Raw genomic sequence first — 17,104 nt, forward strand, 5'->3', positions numbered from 1 at the left:
GGGGGAGTGGCTGAGGGAGGTGGGTCAGGGTGCATCTTCTCTGTGGCCTCTTCCCCTCTCTCTCTCTCTCTCTGCTTCCTTGCTGCCATGAACAGCTTCCCTCTGCCACACCCTTTGGCCTTGTTCTGCTTCACCTTTGGCCCAGAGTAGTGGAGTCAGCTCTGTATGGACTGAGACCTCTGAAACCATGAGCCCCCAATAAACTTTTCCTTCTCTAAGTTGTTCTTATCAGATATTTTGGTCACAGCAACAAAAAGCTTAAAATAATTATTCAAGAGCTAAAATAGATTTTTCTACGTATACTGGTTATACATATATATATATATATGATATAGGATATATATATATCCTATTCTATAAATTAAAAAAAATTTTTTTTAGCCAGGCACAATGCCACATGCCTGTAATCCCAGTAGCTTGGGAGGCTGAGGCAGGAGGATCACAAGTTGAACTCATCAACTTAGTGAGGCCCTAAGCAATTCAGCAAGACCTGTCTCTAAATAAAACTTAAAAAGGGCTAGGGCCAGGCACAGTGGCACACGCCTGTAATCCTAGCAGCTCTGGAGGCTGAGGCAGGAGGATGGTGAGTTCAAAACCAGCCTTAGCAACAGTGAGGCACTAAGTAACTCAGTGAGACCCTGTCTCTAAATAAAATACAAATAGGGCTGGGGATGTGGCACAGTGGTTGGGTGCCCCAGTACCAAATATATATATATTTCTTTAGACTTTCTTTTTGCTATTATAGGTGTCCTTTATGAATTTTGAATATTACTCTAACTGCCCATGTTGCAAAAACTAGTGGCTCCTTTGTGTCTAAGATTTTCACTTAACACTAGAAATTCTCCATTTCAATGTGGTCAAATTTATCAATCTTGTTTATTTTACAGCACTGACATCAAATGTCCCGACACATGCCAGAAAAGTGCCCTACTCTGAGGTACTCCCTCAGTCCCCAAATTTTCTTTTATGGTTAGTTTATTTGGGTGTTAAGAAAGTATCCCCTGCTCCAGGATTAAGAAAAAATGTATATGTTCTGATGATTTTGTTTCTCATATTCAAGTCTCAACCCATCAGAAATTGACCTGAGGATATATTTTGAGGTAGTTGTTTCATTTCCCCTCTTGTGAATAACTTTAGACCCAGCACCACTAATGAAGTGTGCTTCCTTTCCTCTGATCAGACCTGCTCGCATAGCCCTTTGCCCTTTTTTGTGTTTTGAGGATCTTGGAGCCCTGCAAGTCTGAGGGAAGCTTTCCTCTAAAGAACCTCCCCTGTGACCCTGATTAATGCCCTTCTCAACCCAGAACCCGAGTTCAGCTTCCCCACCCAACTCTGGCCACAGGTAAGAGTTCCAACAGCAGTGCTGCTCTAGGCCTACCCCACCCCGAGGCAGCCCAGACTGCCTTGTTTATCTGAGAGAGGCCCTGGGGGACGTGGGGGTAGTCCTCCCCAGGGTATGGCTGAATTACAGTGGAAGGTTTCTCAGAACTCCTAGTAGAAGTAAAGTCCAGAACATTTTCTTTACATTTATACACATAGATAAATATGTGTCAAATTCCTGAGACTTTGTATTATTTTATGATTTTCATTTTTCTCCAAACATGTCTGAGAAAGCATTCCTTGACAGTACATATCATTCTTATGTACCTTTAAGGCTATAATATTATTTAGTACCCTGAAGGAACAAATTATTCAGCCATGTGGGTACCATGTTGAGAGACCTGAGGAACTGCAGCAAATTTCTAGAAGGAATGTACAGGGTGCCATTTTAAACACAGAAAACAGAAAACTAAATTGGACCCATTTCCCATTGTTTAAAAATCAAATATAAGTATACTTTGTCACATGATCTCTAAGTTGTCTCAGGCGTATTAGCAAGTGTCTACGGGGGTCAGAGGCTTTTAATCTAGAGTTCATGAGCTAGCTTAAGAGGACTCCTTCAAGCCAGAAAATTGTATGCAATTTAGGTGTGCATGTGTGTGTGTGTATAGATACATGTATGTGCAAGCTCAGGATACCATCCTGATGCCTACAAAGATTTCCTGGTATAAGAAGACCTGTGCTGCTCATTTTAGGCACATGGAAATACATAAACAGAGGGTCCACCTATAGGTACTTCTTTCAGCTTGCACAGGAACCTGCCACTGTTGTAAACAAAGTATGGTGACTTTTTTATCCATCGATAAAATTCAAAGCCCAAAGATGACACCTTGGTTGGAGACAGTTTGTTGTGATGACTGCCTTGTGAGTTCGAAAATTACCTTCCTAGACTGCTACTGCCAGGTGTAAATAATGTAGGTACTTTTTTGCTTAGCTGTAGGAATGATAATTAAAATAAAACCAAGTTCATTGGAAATGGGCACAGATAATCCTATTGGAGTGATAGAAATGTTTTAAATCTTGTGATATTGACTGCACAACTCAGCGAATTTGCTAAAAATCAAATTATATACTTAAAAATTGATGAATTTTATGATATTTGCCATAAAATTACACACATACACACCAAATTGGTTGTAATGCTTCATATGGCCACAGAATGTCAGCAAAGACAGCCATGAAGGATTTTTCCATAAATCTATTTTTCCAATGAAAATGCCATCAACCACTAGGTGTAGCTGCCTTTCCACTTCAGAAATTCCTTTGTTCTGGGTCCCTGGTGCCTGAAGTTATTGAGCACCAGAGCCAGGGGTCAGGAATAAGGAAATGTTTTCAAATGTTGACGTAAGCAAATCTATAATGATTGAACTTATCATTTTATTCACTATTATACAATAATAAAATCTCACACTACAATAATTTTCTAAACTAGAAATTCATTCTTATAAAAAATTAAAATTATTTAAAATAAAAATATTAAAATCATTTAAAATAATCATAGACTACTTACACATTTTAAACATTTTATAAACTTTGATTTTGTGACTTATAGCTCACTTCTAAAAATGTACATTTTACATTCTTTATTTTCCTTCAGCTTTATTAAGGTTGAACTGACAAATATAAAACAATGTGCATTTTTAAGTACAATTTTTAAAAATTTCACTCTGAAAATTTTTCAATCTAATTGAAAAATGAAAAAAAATGAATCAGTAAAATGAATCAATTTTCAAATAACTAGTTAATGTAGACAAATCTTCTAAAAGGAGCATCATCTCTCCCTTCTACACTTTAATTCTTTAAAGAACATTAAAAATAATAAATCAGATTGTGGGAGGATAACCCTTCTAATACACATTGAAAACCACATTCTTTTCTGGGCCAGTGATACTTTCTCTTAGTCAAAGTTTGAGCAAATTTATAAATAAGTCAAACAACATTTTCCCACAAAAGTCTTCAGATGTCAAAATCTTAATCTAGGTTCCCAACATCAAAGTAGATACCCCTACCTTCATCACAAGGCCACTTTCAGCCTAAGACCTTTCTCTTTTGAATTCTGGTTAACATTAAAGGTAATCCTCAGAATGGATTATAAATAATGTGGAAGCATTGTGAAACACAACTTCTTGGATTAATGACTTTGTCACTGAGAATCTAGAAACTGTGCTCACAGGGATAAGAAAAAGTAAAGACCAATGAAATGTTACTTATATTAACTCTTCTCTGAAATTTGACAGTCTATTTCTTCACAGTATTACCAAACGACAAGGTCAAAGTGGAGAAAACAGGTTCAGCAGGGTGGCATGACCTGACCAAAGTGACACAAGTAATTAGCAGAGAAGTTAGGCCTGGTACCCAGGTCTCCTGGCTCTCAGTCTTGAGTCCTGGATTAGAACAGGCAAGCATTACATTGCTTGTACCATTGATTTTGATGTTTTCATTCTATAGTTCTTTTTATCCAGAATGAATTTTGTTTTTCTTTTTTTGAGATGGTGGTATTGATAAATTGCCTAGGATGGTCTGGCCTGGCCTTGAATTTTCAATCCTCCTTCCTCAGTCCCCCAAGAAGCTGGCACTACAGGCATGAGGCCCAGGATGAATTTTTTAAAAAATAGATAATCTCCCCATATCACAAAAACAAAAAAGATAACCAGTCAAGTACAGGAGTATGTATATGCCTTTTAGTCCCAGCTGCTCAGGCCAAAGCAGGAGGACAGCTTGAGCCCAGGGTTACAAGACCAAACTGAACAACACAATGAGACCCCCATGTCAACAGATGATAGATAAATGATAAACCACTGCCTGACTCACTTTAAAGTCAAAACCACGAGACAGTGATTATTTGGATACTATTTGCTCAAGAAATAGTACTCAAGTAATTAATTGTACTGAAAACCCCGTAAGACTAAAAACTACACAGTGAATCTTAATGTGCTTTGGTGAACAAGTCTATGCCAGCTGTGGAAGTGTCCCAGTAGATTTTCTGCAAAGCCTCTGCAACAACTCCATTTTCTTTACTTTGGCCTGGGGCTCCCTATTCCTAAGCACCCTCTTATGCTAATACCCCATCTACTCCTGCAACTGCCACCATCCTGTATTTCTAGGGTAATGGAAACCCAGCATTTAACTTCTAGCCATATTTCTTGACTAGAAAGACTAATGGGTCAGGCATGTTTATGCCTTTGAAGGGGGTGTAACATCTACCAAGGTGTCAACTCCAGCAAAATCCCTGGTTTACATAAATTCAGACATTGCAATGAGACAATAAATGAAGCCATGTAAATGATACAGACCTATGCATGCCTGGGAAAAAAAATCATGCTGCCTAAAACCTGCAGCCTTCATGGCATCAAATGTATTTTAACACTGGCTGGTTGTGAGGAAAAGATAGCAAAACTCCAGCCTTACAAGAGAAATATGCAGGTGTGTGCAGAGTCAAATTAATATTGACATGGTTTAGTATTCTAAAATCTGAAAATTATCATATTATTCTTAAGGCTCAAGGCTTGATCACCAGTGCAGCAGTATTCAAAGGTAGGGCCTTCAGAAATATGATTAGACCACAAGGACTCCAACTCATCATTGGATTAATCCGTTGATGGATTCATAATTTAAATGAACTCTTGGGAGGTGGAGGAAACTATAGGAGGTATGTCCTATTTGAAGGGAGTGGGTCCTTGGAGACATCCCCTTGGGGACCATATCTTGCCCCCCCCCCCCCCCAATCCCTTCCTCTCTTTCTCTCTTCCTGGTTGTCATAAGCTGCCTCACCTTAGGCACAAAGAACTGGAGTCAGCCAGTCATGAACTGAAACCTCTGAAACTGTAAGTCAAAATAAAGCCTTCTGTCTTTTTTTCCTTTTCTTTTCTTCTTTAAATAATTTTTCTCTGGTACTTTGTCACAGTGATGAAAAGTTGACTAACATATTTGGTTTCCTTGTTTATAAAATTAAAGGAATAAATTGTACCTGCACGACTCCTTTTAATTTTAAGATTCTATTTCAGCGAGTACAACTGTAGCATTGATATCTCAATAGCAATTCCTTCAACCGCATAGTCTTTTTTTGTCTGATCAGCATTGGACTTTTTAAAACCAAGAGAAACTGACATGTGCTTTTGTACATTTGAATAGGAAAGTTTGGGCATTTTAAAATCTAACCACTTGGAGCCACAGGACTCATTTCCAGCATCCGCCACGTCTTGAGCCATGGTCAACAGGTACCTCTCCCATCATTTGCCTGCATTTGAATCCAGGCTCGAGGAGAGCCACTGGGACAGAAGCTCGCAGTCCAGTTCTGCTCTTGGTCCTGTGCTGTAACAGCAGTGAGATCTTGGGCAAATTTCTTACCCTCTCCAAGCCTATTGCCTTAACTATAAAGTGCAGACAATAATAAAAGCACCAGCACTTACGGGGTTGTTATGAGAGTTAAATGTCCTAAGCCCCATATAACATGCAATGGGCTATGTGGGACAGGGTAAGTAAGCCCACACTAAATGGTAGCTGTTTTATTTTATTACCACACTACACGGTGGTAGTATTCATCTAACTCAGCACACAGCTGAAGAAAACCCATGGAAGTACCTGTAAAGTCACAATGTTGCCAGAGTCCTACATCCCAAGAAGTTGCCTCTTCCTTCTGGACTTGATCTTACTAATAAAGTCTCACTTGCTGACTTGAGGGAATGAATGAACATATGACTTCCACATTTCTTTCTAAAACTTCCACATCACAAAGCTCTGAAGATGGGGCAACTTAAGGCAAAATATGACCTGATCAATGAATTAGTTTATCTATTTCACAGAAAAGAAGACTACTTCAGTCAGTTTTTTTTTTTTTTTTTCTGCTGTGATCAAAAGACCTGACAAGAACAATTAGAGGAGGTAAAATTTATATGATGCTCATGGTTTCAGAGGTCCAAGTCCAGTCAGTCAACTCTATTGCTCTGAGCTAGAGGTGAAGCAGAACATCATGGTAGAAGGGTGTGGAGGAGGAAAACAGCTCAGGACATGACAATCAGGAAACAGAGAAACTAAGCTAGGATCACCAGGGACAAAATATAAACCCCAAAGACCCACCCCAAGCAACCCACCTCTTTCAGTCACATCCTATCTGCCTCCAGTTACCACCCAGTTAATCTCTATCAGCAGATTAATGTACGGATTAGGTTAAAGCTGTCATAACTCAATCATTTCACGTCTTCTTGCATTGTCATACACATGAGCTTTAAGGAGACCCCTCATATCTAAACCATAACAAAACCCATAACAAATGGTTGCCTCCCACTCTCCAGACAGTTGGGAAGTGTGGAATCAGGAATGAGAAATTTACTTTTCACTACATAGCTGTCATTCTTTTAAATTTTAAATTTTAAAACCTCAAGGGGTTCTACCTATATTAAAAAATAAAATATTTTTTGTTGGGCATAGCGGCACATTCCTGTAATCTCAGCTACCCAGGACGTTGAGTTAGGAGGACTGGAAGTTGGAAGCTGGTCTGGGCAACACAGTGAGACCCTGTCTCAAAATTTTAAACTAAAAAGGGATGGGAGTATATAGCTCAGTAGTAGAGCCCTTGCCTAGCATGTGCAAGACCCTGGGCTAAATCTCCAGTACTGCAAATATAAATTAATTAAATAATCAAATAATTTTTAAAAATATTAAAAAACAAGTTAATTTTGAATAAACTTTTTAAAATTTTGTATTTTAAGAAGTTATGCCTTTCTTTTTGAGAGTTGGGGAACTGTCAGCCAAACTTCATATGCACTGCAGTGCATCTCTCTGTGCCTTTTGCTGCTGTTTTACCCAAGAACTGTCACAACTGGGTGTCCACAACTGTAGGGTATGAGTGGGAGTTAGGGGAGGACAGGGAAGGAAAGAGGGAAAGTCTCTGAGGCCTTGAATTACTCCTGATTGGGCAGATTTCTTCACAAAGGAACTAAAGAACTCCTATGGTAGATTTGGAGGAGGGCTTCATACCTGATTCTAATCCCAAACCTTGCTACTATGTTATAACCCAGAACAGAGGGAAAATGCATGCACATGTGTGAGGGTGTGTGTGCATGTGCACAATCCAAATAACCCACAGGGACTCAACATTTCATTGTTGTTTCTTAAAGTATTTTTGAATAAAGAAAAAAAATCTGAAAAAACTCTGCCTTCTCTTGAAAGACTGGCTCAGAAGTAACCAGGATTCATTTTATTTGAGCAAGTACAATCTAGTACAACAATGCACTAGTACAAGTTTTTTCCTTCATTCATCATTGTCCAACCCTGATGGAATTATGTGAGTCCGTTAAGGGAATGGCCCTGAAAAGAAATATCTTAAATATCATCGTAAGCTACCACATAGTAACCCATGGCAAAATAGATCTCTGAAGTATAAACAGTATAGAATTAAAAATGCTTTGTGGGGTTGGGGCTATAGCTCAGAGGTAGAGCATTTGCCTAGCATGTGAAAGGCCCTGGGTTCAAGCCCCAGGACTGCAAAAGAAAAAAAAAAAGTTTTGTATGAAAAATGCATTTAAAATCCTGAAATGTTTAAATATAAAATGCACTTATGGGAAAATGGCTTATATACAGAAAAAAAAATCTACCCATGAAATATAAAAACTAAAATATCTGTCCTTGAGTCATTCAGAACCATGTTTATGTCTTTCAGAATAACCTTAGAAAGGGTAAAGCACATTGAAGCTTCTCAAAACCGGAATATATGACAATAAAACAGTGAAAGTCTTGACATCATGGCTAGCCACCTGGTGACAGCTCTGCTTGCCTGACACATATTGAAACTGCTTTATTATTCTTGGTATACACTTGAAAAAGTGTTGGTTTCTCACGTCACTTTTTTTTAAAAGGTTTACGTTTAGACCTATAGAAGATAGTATGCACTAAATGTCAGAAGGGCATGTAAAGAAAATTGAGAACTGTGGTTGAGCAAGCAATGAGACATTAGGCATTAAATCAGTTGTCATCAACTCAAAGAATGCCTCTTATGCTGACTGTTCTCAGTTTGGGGCAAGGATAGTGGTCACACACTCTTAAATACTAATATACATGCATTTTCTTTATTCTCCCATCATGTATGATTTAGCATCATGAAGTACCTAGTTAAACGTAACAAACAAGTGGTGTAAGCCCATGACCCAGGATCAGTAATTTCTGATCCCACAGTCTAGATTCTGAAACTCTGAGGATTAAAAAAAAAACCAAAAAACAATAAATGCAGTGACAGCTCTGGATTCTCTGCAACAATGAGGTACAGGATGTACTATATTCATGTGAAAATTCCAATTTACTGCTCACTCACTTCCCTGACAGGCTGTAGGCAATGTCTGTTGTAAAGCTGAATGGAGATCTATCAAACAGGACTATTTTGGTAGCAAAAGCCTGGTTTCAGGAACAAATCAGATGAACAAGAATAAGAGTTCCTCTGCATCTTTGAGAGCTTGGCTCGAGCCCCAGCCCTCTCACAAGCTGTTCCTGACTTCCTGAATGGTTTAAGCACTCACTTATCCCCACGGCAGATGTTGCCAGTTGCCCACACACCATTCTTCCAGAACCCCTATTTTATTTAACATTGACCACCATCTGCTTTCCCAAAGCCTGGAACCTTCCTCAGCTCTAGGAGTTGAATCTTCATTAGCAACTCAGTGCTTTTAATTCTGTTCTCCTTGGCAGTAATTGGTTAAGAAACCAAGATATCATGAAAGTCTTGCTAAGGAGATTCAGAGGGAGCGTGCTGCTGAGGAACTTTTGAAGAGGTGTCCTGCAATGAACAAACAAACAAACAAGGGAGGGGTGGCTACTTTTTCCATCTTTTCCAACTGTGACAGCAATATTAGGACTAGGGGAATCAGAGAATACAGAAAGAAGAATCTGGTCTTGATACATCACATAATTAAGCAAACTTGGGATCTCCTACTTGTGTACTTCTTGTTTTGTAAGGTCTTAAAATTCCTCTTGCCTCAATCCTCATCCAGTAATAGGACTTGCACTTATAGACTTTCAGTAACTGTTTCAGGTATGATATAAATTACAGAAAAATCTCCCCATTGGAGAAAGTTCAGAGGATGGAGATGTTCTGCTTAATTAAAATTTTTGTGGTGGTGTGCTACAGCTAGCACCCTCTGGCTTGCTACAACCAATTATTATATTTTCAGCATTATTGGGAAGGGGGACTTCATTATTTGTGACCTCAAGTAATTGGATATAGTACCCTTCTATTGAAATGACATTTTTAAAGAGTGCACATACATTTATCTCTCTCTCTTTTTATTTTGTAGTAGTTAGTATTGAATCTGGGGTGCTCTACCAACTGAGCTACATCTCTAGCCCTTTTTTAAAATTTTCTTTTTCATTGAGAAAATGCCTCACTTGTCTGCCCAGATGGGCCTTGAACTTGTAATCTTCCTGCCTCAGTCTTCTAAATCACTGGGATTATTGGTTCTCTCTCTCTTTCTCTCTCTCTCTCTCTCTAATGAAACTAATTATGTGAGTACTAACTTTACTTCCCTTACCACCCCCCAACTAAATCCAAGCTCCCTGGGGTACAGGACATGCTTTGTATTCCCTAGAACACCTTCTTCCCCAGCACCATCAATCACTTCAGGGCCTAGTTCCAAATGGCTCTCCTACATGAAGTTTCTTATTTAATCCCTGCCTACATCTTCCTCTAATTTTAACACAGCATTTACTGCCTCTAACTTTGCACATCTTGTCTGCCGAGTCCCATGTCTTCCTCTCCATGTCTACCACTCCAAGCACACAACTGATTTATAGTGACTGAATTAAGTGCAAAGTACCATTTCCCTTCACCCAAAGCTTGGGGTTTTCCTTTCCTCTTTATTTTTATTTCCACATCTTCTTTCCTCATCTTAATTCTCTGTAGATGACAAGACCAAAATTGAGATAAAAGAAATTAAAGTTCAAGTTCGACAGGAAGTATTTTAAAAGAAAGTCAAGAATGGCATGCCCTACCTTCTGGAAGTTATAGATAAGGGAAAGAATTATGGATATGGGGGAAGCAGCAGCTGGACACTTTAGGAACGATCTCCTGTTTTTGTACCTCCCTATACCCACTGCCAGTTCCGCTACTAAATGTGGGGGAGGGGTCCTCGATAAATCTGAAGTTACAGTAGAAAACACAGTAGGGTACACAGTCCACATTCAGTACTATTAGGGCTATGGGCCTAAGCCTTGAAGCTTTTTACTATAAAAATAAGATGAACTGTGGGTACCAGTAACAACACTTCCGTCTCAATTGTAAGGAACTTCATCTGAATAAAATGACGGAAGAATATTTGATGTGATATGGACTTTAAGCTGTTTTGAAATGAAAAAATAAAATCTTGGGTTGTTTTTGGTTTTACTTCAAAATTCTGCATTTGTTAGCCATCAGCAGATCTCCAGACCATCTACAGGAAGGGCCAGTTCATCACAGAGGCTGGCCTCTGGTCATTCTGCTCTACTCCTCTGTGCAAATCTCTGGGGCTATCTTTTTTATCAATTATTTATTTATTTAATTAGCAGAGCTAGGATTGGATCTCAGGGCCCTGTACATGCTAGGCAAGCACCCTACCACTGAGCCATCCCCAGCCCTGGGGTCCTCCTTAGATGAGATGGCAGAAGCAGCTTAAGCAAGGATCATGACCCAGTGTAGGTATCAGTTCATACCCTTGAAGGTATGCAATCCAATTCTAATAGGCTTATGGATATTAAAACTCCTTCTGAATATTAAAAATATCTTGTCACTTTCATTGGGTAATATCAAACCAACACTAAGAACTTCTGAAAGATAATTTATATTATACAATAAAGTAAAAAACTGTAATAAATGTTCAGAAATTTAAATAAGCACCAAATACTACAAAGTGCAACCAACATGGTTCTATTAAAAACTGTCTTCAACTATGGCATTCAAGGACAGCTGTATAATATTTTCTTAAAAGCGACTAATATAAAAATTTGCCAAAAATTCATTTCTAGGCTATTCTTCTCATATAGGCATGTCATTAGATATACTTTCTTTCAATTCTTTCCTGAGGTATTTTTGTGGTTTAACTTTATTGTACTGCTGGATGCATTATCTTCGATCATCCTTTCCTAAAATGATTTTTAAAGACCTGCAAAAAATTTTATTGCATAGGACACTATTCATGACACAGAGATTGGGAACTGCAAATATGTAGCATTGGAACAAGTCTTACAAATATTTCATTTTAAGAATCTGTTACATACATTTTTTACAGTTTATCTCTTTTTTAAAAAATTGAAGTTATACCTAAGAGTTAACTACGTACAGGGAAGCATTTTAGGAATGTTAGAGATAGAAAGTAAGATGAATGATACAAAGGAAAAAAGCCATAATTCTTGCCGGCTATATATTGTATTGCCTTCAAAAGCAACTGTACATGTTGTAATCAGTTCATAGTTAAATATTTCTACTAATCTGTTTTGGGAGAGCAAATGTCTTTCAAGGTTTCAAGTTCCTCTATAAGCTTCTTATTCTGCACTTCCAGCACTGCAACTCGACTCTCCAGACACTTTACATATTCTTTCTTTCGACGTCGACATTCTTTAGCAGCTTCCCTGGAAAAAGTAGAAGCAAAGGGCAAACAAAACATTTTTTGCATGCTATTGACAAACAGATTGAAGTAAGCTTGGTAAATGTGAACATAGTTGCATTCCAAATCCTGGAACAATATTCCCAATTCAATTTCAAACACTAAGCCAAACTGGATTCTTAGTTAAGGGTCACATATGTCCCTTCCACAAGTCCACATGGCAGTTAGTAGAACTGGTGCAACGCCTGCCTTGATTAGAGTTTAGAGTAAACAAGGTCCAAGTCAAAGACAGTTACTCTGCTTTATGGCAATAAAGATCTTTGAGGGCCTTGAGTTCCTCAATGAGAGTCTTGTTTTGGTTTTCAAGCACAGCCACACGATTTTCAAGACATTTGACATATTCTTTCTTCTTCCTGCGACACTCCCGGGCAGCTTCCCTGGAACCAACACAAGGCAAATGACTACAGGAACAACCTCCCAGTACAATCCAGAGTGGCTCAATGACTTCTGCCCCCCAAAATCAATAGCCAATCTAGCCTAGGAAAAGTTTGTAAAAAGTCACACAACAAATGGAACCAAGCACATGCCTTTTTATAAAACAACAGGAACAACTTGAGAGCACAATCAATTCGCCCAATTGGTATTTTCTTAGGACACACTTTCCATGATAACAATGACCAGAACTGTGTTCAGTAAACTACACAATAGGACCACATTCCCAAGTGGAATTTCAACAAAAACATTTATAGATCCTTTCGATCCTTTTAATTATTTTTACATGCCAAAAGCTACACATATTCCATCACAATGGGTAAATTTTTATTTGGTCAAAATGATTAGAAGAATTATTCCTCAGAAACCTTAAATGTCAATATTGAGGATCTTTGTCAAGACTAAATTTCAATGAAACAAGATCATTCATGACTGCAAACAAAATAAAACAAAACAAAACAAAACAGTTTTTTGGCTAGAAACAGAACATGGATAAATTACAACAATAAACAAAGCTTGTACATTTTTATAAACCAAAATAAAATGGACACTGTTTCAATGGATACTGTTTCTGAAAATTAAAAAAGGAAAAACATGGTTACATAATGCAACACTCAATAATTCAGGCAATTTAAATGCACAAATGTGAAAAAAACATAATTGAAATTATGGAAAAAGAAGCTACTGAATAACTCAAAAGTGCATTTTGAGACTGTTCTCTACTCACATGCATTTAATATGCAATAACTGAATTTTAAAGCACTTTAAGCATGCCCAAAGGAAAGAACAAACCAGCAGCCAGAGCAACAAACACCAATAGATGAGTTAGTCATTTTCATGCATAATTCCACTAAAAAACAATTTTCTTTCTCCTTTTTATTTCAGGGTAGAAGGGGATAGCAACTATTTCACTTAAATCCTCATAGGAGCTCTCTGATAACAGCTTTATTTTGGAGTATTCAATGCCAGAAAAACTGCCAGATATTATCATTCAACTATATTTTAATGAAAATAATGTTGCATGTCTAAATACTAGTTACTGTAAGGCCAATTAGCATTGCTGTAATCCTGAGCTAAGATGACGCATACAATGCCTTTGATCAATTATTCTATTTTTAGGATAGTTGACTCTCATGAACTGGATATGTGTTTTATCTATGGGAAGGCAAGAGTTAGCAGAAAAGAAACCTTGAAAACCCAATAAACTGCAGGAAAAGGACAAACAACCCTTACTTCCTAGCCAAGAACAATGCACTCACCCTGTGAACTCACAAAGTTCTGGACTTCTCAACTGGTTAATGAAAAAATAAAAAATGTAGAGTGAATTGAACCTGATAAAATAGTGATCGATTTAATATAAATGATGCGCAAGGGAAAACTTAAGAATAAATCCAAACACACTTTCACATTGCTGTTTGGTAATATAATTCAACTCTCTTCCACAAAGAAACTAGAATTCATTTATGAATACCAAGGTTTTTATTATTCAATCATTAAATTCTAGGTCTAGAAGGAAGATAACATTCTATAGAGCAATTTATCATTAAATGAAAGTTAAAGAGCAGTATAGTGAGGTATTTAATTTTTAAAATTTTATTTACCAAGCTGCTTCATACAAATATCCATATTTCATATTTTACATTTGTGTGTGTGTGTGTTACTAGAGTAAAAATGTTCCAAGCACAAAGCTTTAAATGATCACACCAGTGGATGGTACATTCCTAAGTACTTTTAGCTATGGAAAACACCTGTTTCTTCTATTAATAGCTAGCTCACTTCGAAGGCCTTGTATTTAACTGGATCTATCTTCCACATGGAGAGGGACTAACACAGCAAAGTGGAAAAGCTGATATAGCTATAAAAAATTAAAACTGATACTGTATTGCTAGAAATTAAATATCTTCTGTAGATGCCACCAAGGAATCAAAAGAGAGAATGTGTAAGGGATCTTTCACACTAATTATAAAACCTACCTACCTACTTCCCATGAAGTCAAATATGAAGTTTACAGTTCCTCATCTGTAAAATGGGGATAATAACCAGACCCTTTCTCATAAGGAAGTTATGTGAAAGTTAAAGAAACAGTAGGAATAAAGGACTTGAAATCTGCTAAACAGATAGTGAGCAACCTAATAGCCATTTATCAGCTAATTTTCTCTTGTGTTGCTCTGAAATTGATATTTAGAAAGCTAAAATAAACTCTCCTCAGAATTCCTTACAGTTAAGGGCTAGAGACCTACTTCTAATCAATGAAATGTAAGAGAAAGTTTCTGGGAGGTTTTCAGAAGGGGCAGATTCAGCTAGCCCCAGTTTTTGGCTCTAGCCTTCTCCTTTCTTCCCATCTGATGCAATGCCTCAAAGTACAGCAGTCATATATATTGTGATCTTAAGAGCAAGTGGTACATGCTGAAGATGACAGAGCAAGGAGGACACCCCTGAGCCTTAGTTCTGGCTGTACATACCTCTTGATCTGCTACATAAGATCAAAACCACCTACAATTTTAAACCTACATTTGCCTTGGTTATTTGCAGTCCAAACACAAATCAAACAGTTATTATTTATTAGATGTTTTTTAAATATGAATTTTGTGATTTTCTTCCCTCAGGGAGATCTCATGTATATGCAGATAGTTGTGTGGGATATTTATAGGAAACCACTGCCTAATATTTTATTTTTCACATTGGTATTTTGAAATAAAAAATAAGGGTAGAGAATAATTGCAAAAGGGAAATATGACTATTTCTGTGTTTTATTTTCTTTGGGTAAATTAAGACATCAATGAACAATTTTACAGTTTGCATTATTAGTGTACTTTACTTTTCTAAACTGAACTTCATTCATTCTATGACCACAGAAGCAATTATATTCATAGCTCCAGAAATCTCAGAAAGTACATTTAAAAATATCCATATTCCTCCATCAGATCAAAATTGAGGTTTTTGTTTTGTTTGAGATGGGGTCTTGCTATGTTGCCCAGGCTGGTCTCCATCTCTGTGTGCTCTGTCTCCCAAGAAGCTAGGACTACAGGAATGTACCACCCTGCCGTTTACACATCTGTGAAAACAGGACTGCCATAAAACAACTGTGATGCTGTGTGAGCCCCACCCATTCAGCTCCTCGATTTCTCAGCAAAGAGTTGACAATGAAAAGCAGGAACCTAGCATGACTTAGTAAATCTGGGAAAACCACCAAGAAAGATGCATATACCTTACTTATTTCGGACCTTACCAGACCTTATTTCTGGTATCTGTTGAGTTTTCCAGTGTACAAAACTCCATCTAATGATTTGTGAAACTAAGTTTGAGAAGAAGTAGCCAATTCAATGATTCCCATAATATATCAAATCATGAAATTTAAATGACCACAAATAAAGTGAATATAGGTACTTCTGATTCACATGTTGCAAAGGACAGTGATAAACTCAGATCTGAATTTTAGGGATCCAGAAGCCACAATCTGTAGGTTAATTAGGATGATTAACACCACCCTATGGTCCTTATCCCATCTGATGTTCTGTTTTCTTAAAATGAGGACATTGTTTAACACTTAGAAAGAGGTGACAAGACTACCAGGAAACTCTTGTTCAATTCTGTTCATTTTGCAAAACAAATTAATTTGCACCATTCTCCATAATAAGAACTAAAATAACCCCCCCAAAATATGCAAGTTAAAATAATTTTTGTTTAAGTTTAAATTAAAACTTTTTTTGGAAAATAGCATTTGATGATATACTGATGCTTAAAAAATAGATTTACAGAGATAACAAGCAAGAATATTTGAGAGAAAATGAGACAGCAAACTGGAACTATAATGTTAGCAGGTATCTCTAAGTAGTGAAGCCATGGATGATTATTTTTGCTATTTTGTGTTTGTACTTGACTAGAATTTGTCAAAATAACACATATTTCGTTATAATAATGAAAAACAAAGTTAGAAATAGCTAAAAGGATAAAAACTTCAAAAATGCTTCAATACTTATTATTTTGTTAATAAAGAAGTTAAAAAATTATAATAATACTACTTCACAAAGTAAAAGCCATATACAAAAGAAATCTTTATTTGTAATAAAGTCTTTCTATTACTATCTATTATTTTTTAAAGTAATGTATTTTGAACATTACCCTTATAACACATTGGGATATACCTTCTAATGGAATAGTTTAATGGCTTAGAACTCTAGAAGACATTCTAATTATCATTACATGCAGAGCACAAACCCACACACAATGCCATATAACAACTGGGGAGAAAGAGCTTAGGAAAAGTATAATTTTTTTTAAGTCCCACAATAATAAATTATGTGTCCTATAAGTGGTTCCTGATTTCTAGTGAAATAGCCTACCTGTTTTTCATTAGCCTCAGCTCTCGTTTACGTGTTGCTTCTTCTGCTAGTTGCTGGGGACTGTGCAAACTTCCTGGTGAGGCAGCCATCACTACACCCTGTGGCAAAGCCGTAGTAGGAGCTCGGATCTGATAAGTGGGCATGTCACCTGTGGCAGCTGCAATGAAATCAAATATAGCAAGCTTATATAAACAATTCACAAGTTGATATTTTATATAAAACTAATTTGAAAACAACATACTTTTTATATGTCAACAGAGATGATCTTATAATGTTGAAGATAATAATTACTCTGAGCATTACAGGGATCTTAAATATCAAAAATCT

At 37.1% G+C, this 17,104-nt stretch overlaps 1 protein-coding gene across 31 annotated transcripts in view; it reads right to left on the bottom strand.

Annotated features, from left to right (window-relative positions):
• Positions 1–7,554: 7,554 nt before the first annotated feature.
• The window catches only part of CREM (cAMP responsive element modulator), a 78,758-nt gene continuing 69,208 nt past the window's right edge, over positions 7,555–17,104 (bottom strand). For 18 of the 31 annotated variants that reach the window (XM_079107693.1, XM_079107700.1, XM_079107679.1 and 15 more), the window contains 2 exons: positions 16,778–16,934; positions 11,823–12,379 (listed from right to left, as the gene is read on the bottom strand). In XM_079107693.1, the coding sequence (XP_078963819.1) occupies positions 12,235–12,379; positions 16,778–16,934 (302 nt within the window). In that variant the 3' untranslated portion in view covers positions 11,823–12,234. The other 13 variants (XM_079107682.1, XM_079107680.1, XM_079107703.1 and 10 more) reach the window with 6 other exon arrangements.

This window comes from Sciurus vulgaris, assembly GCF_902686455.1.
Source record: "Sciurus vulgaris genome assembly, chromosome: 12".
In the NCBI taxonomy this organism is placed as follows: Eukaryota; Metazoa; Chordata; class Mammalia; order Rodentia; family Sciuridae; genus Sciurus; species Sciurus vulgaris.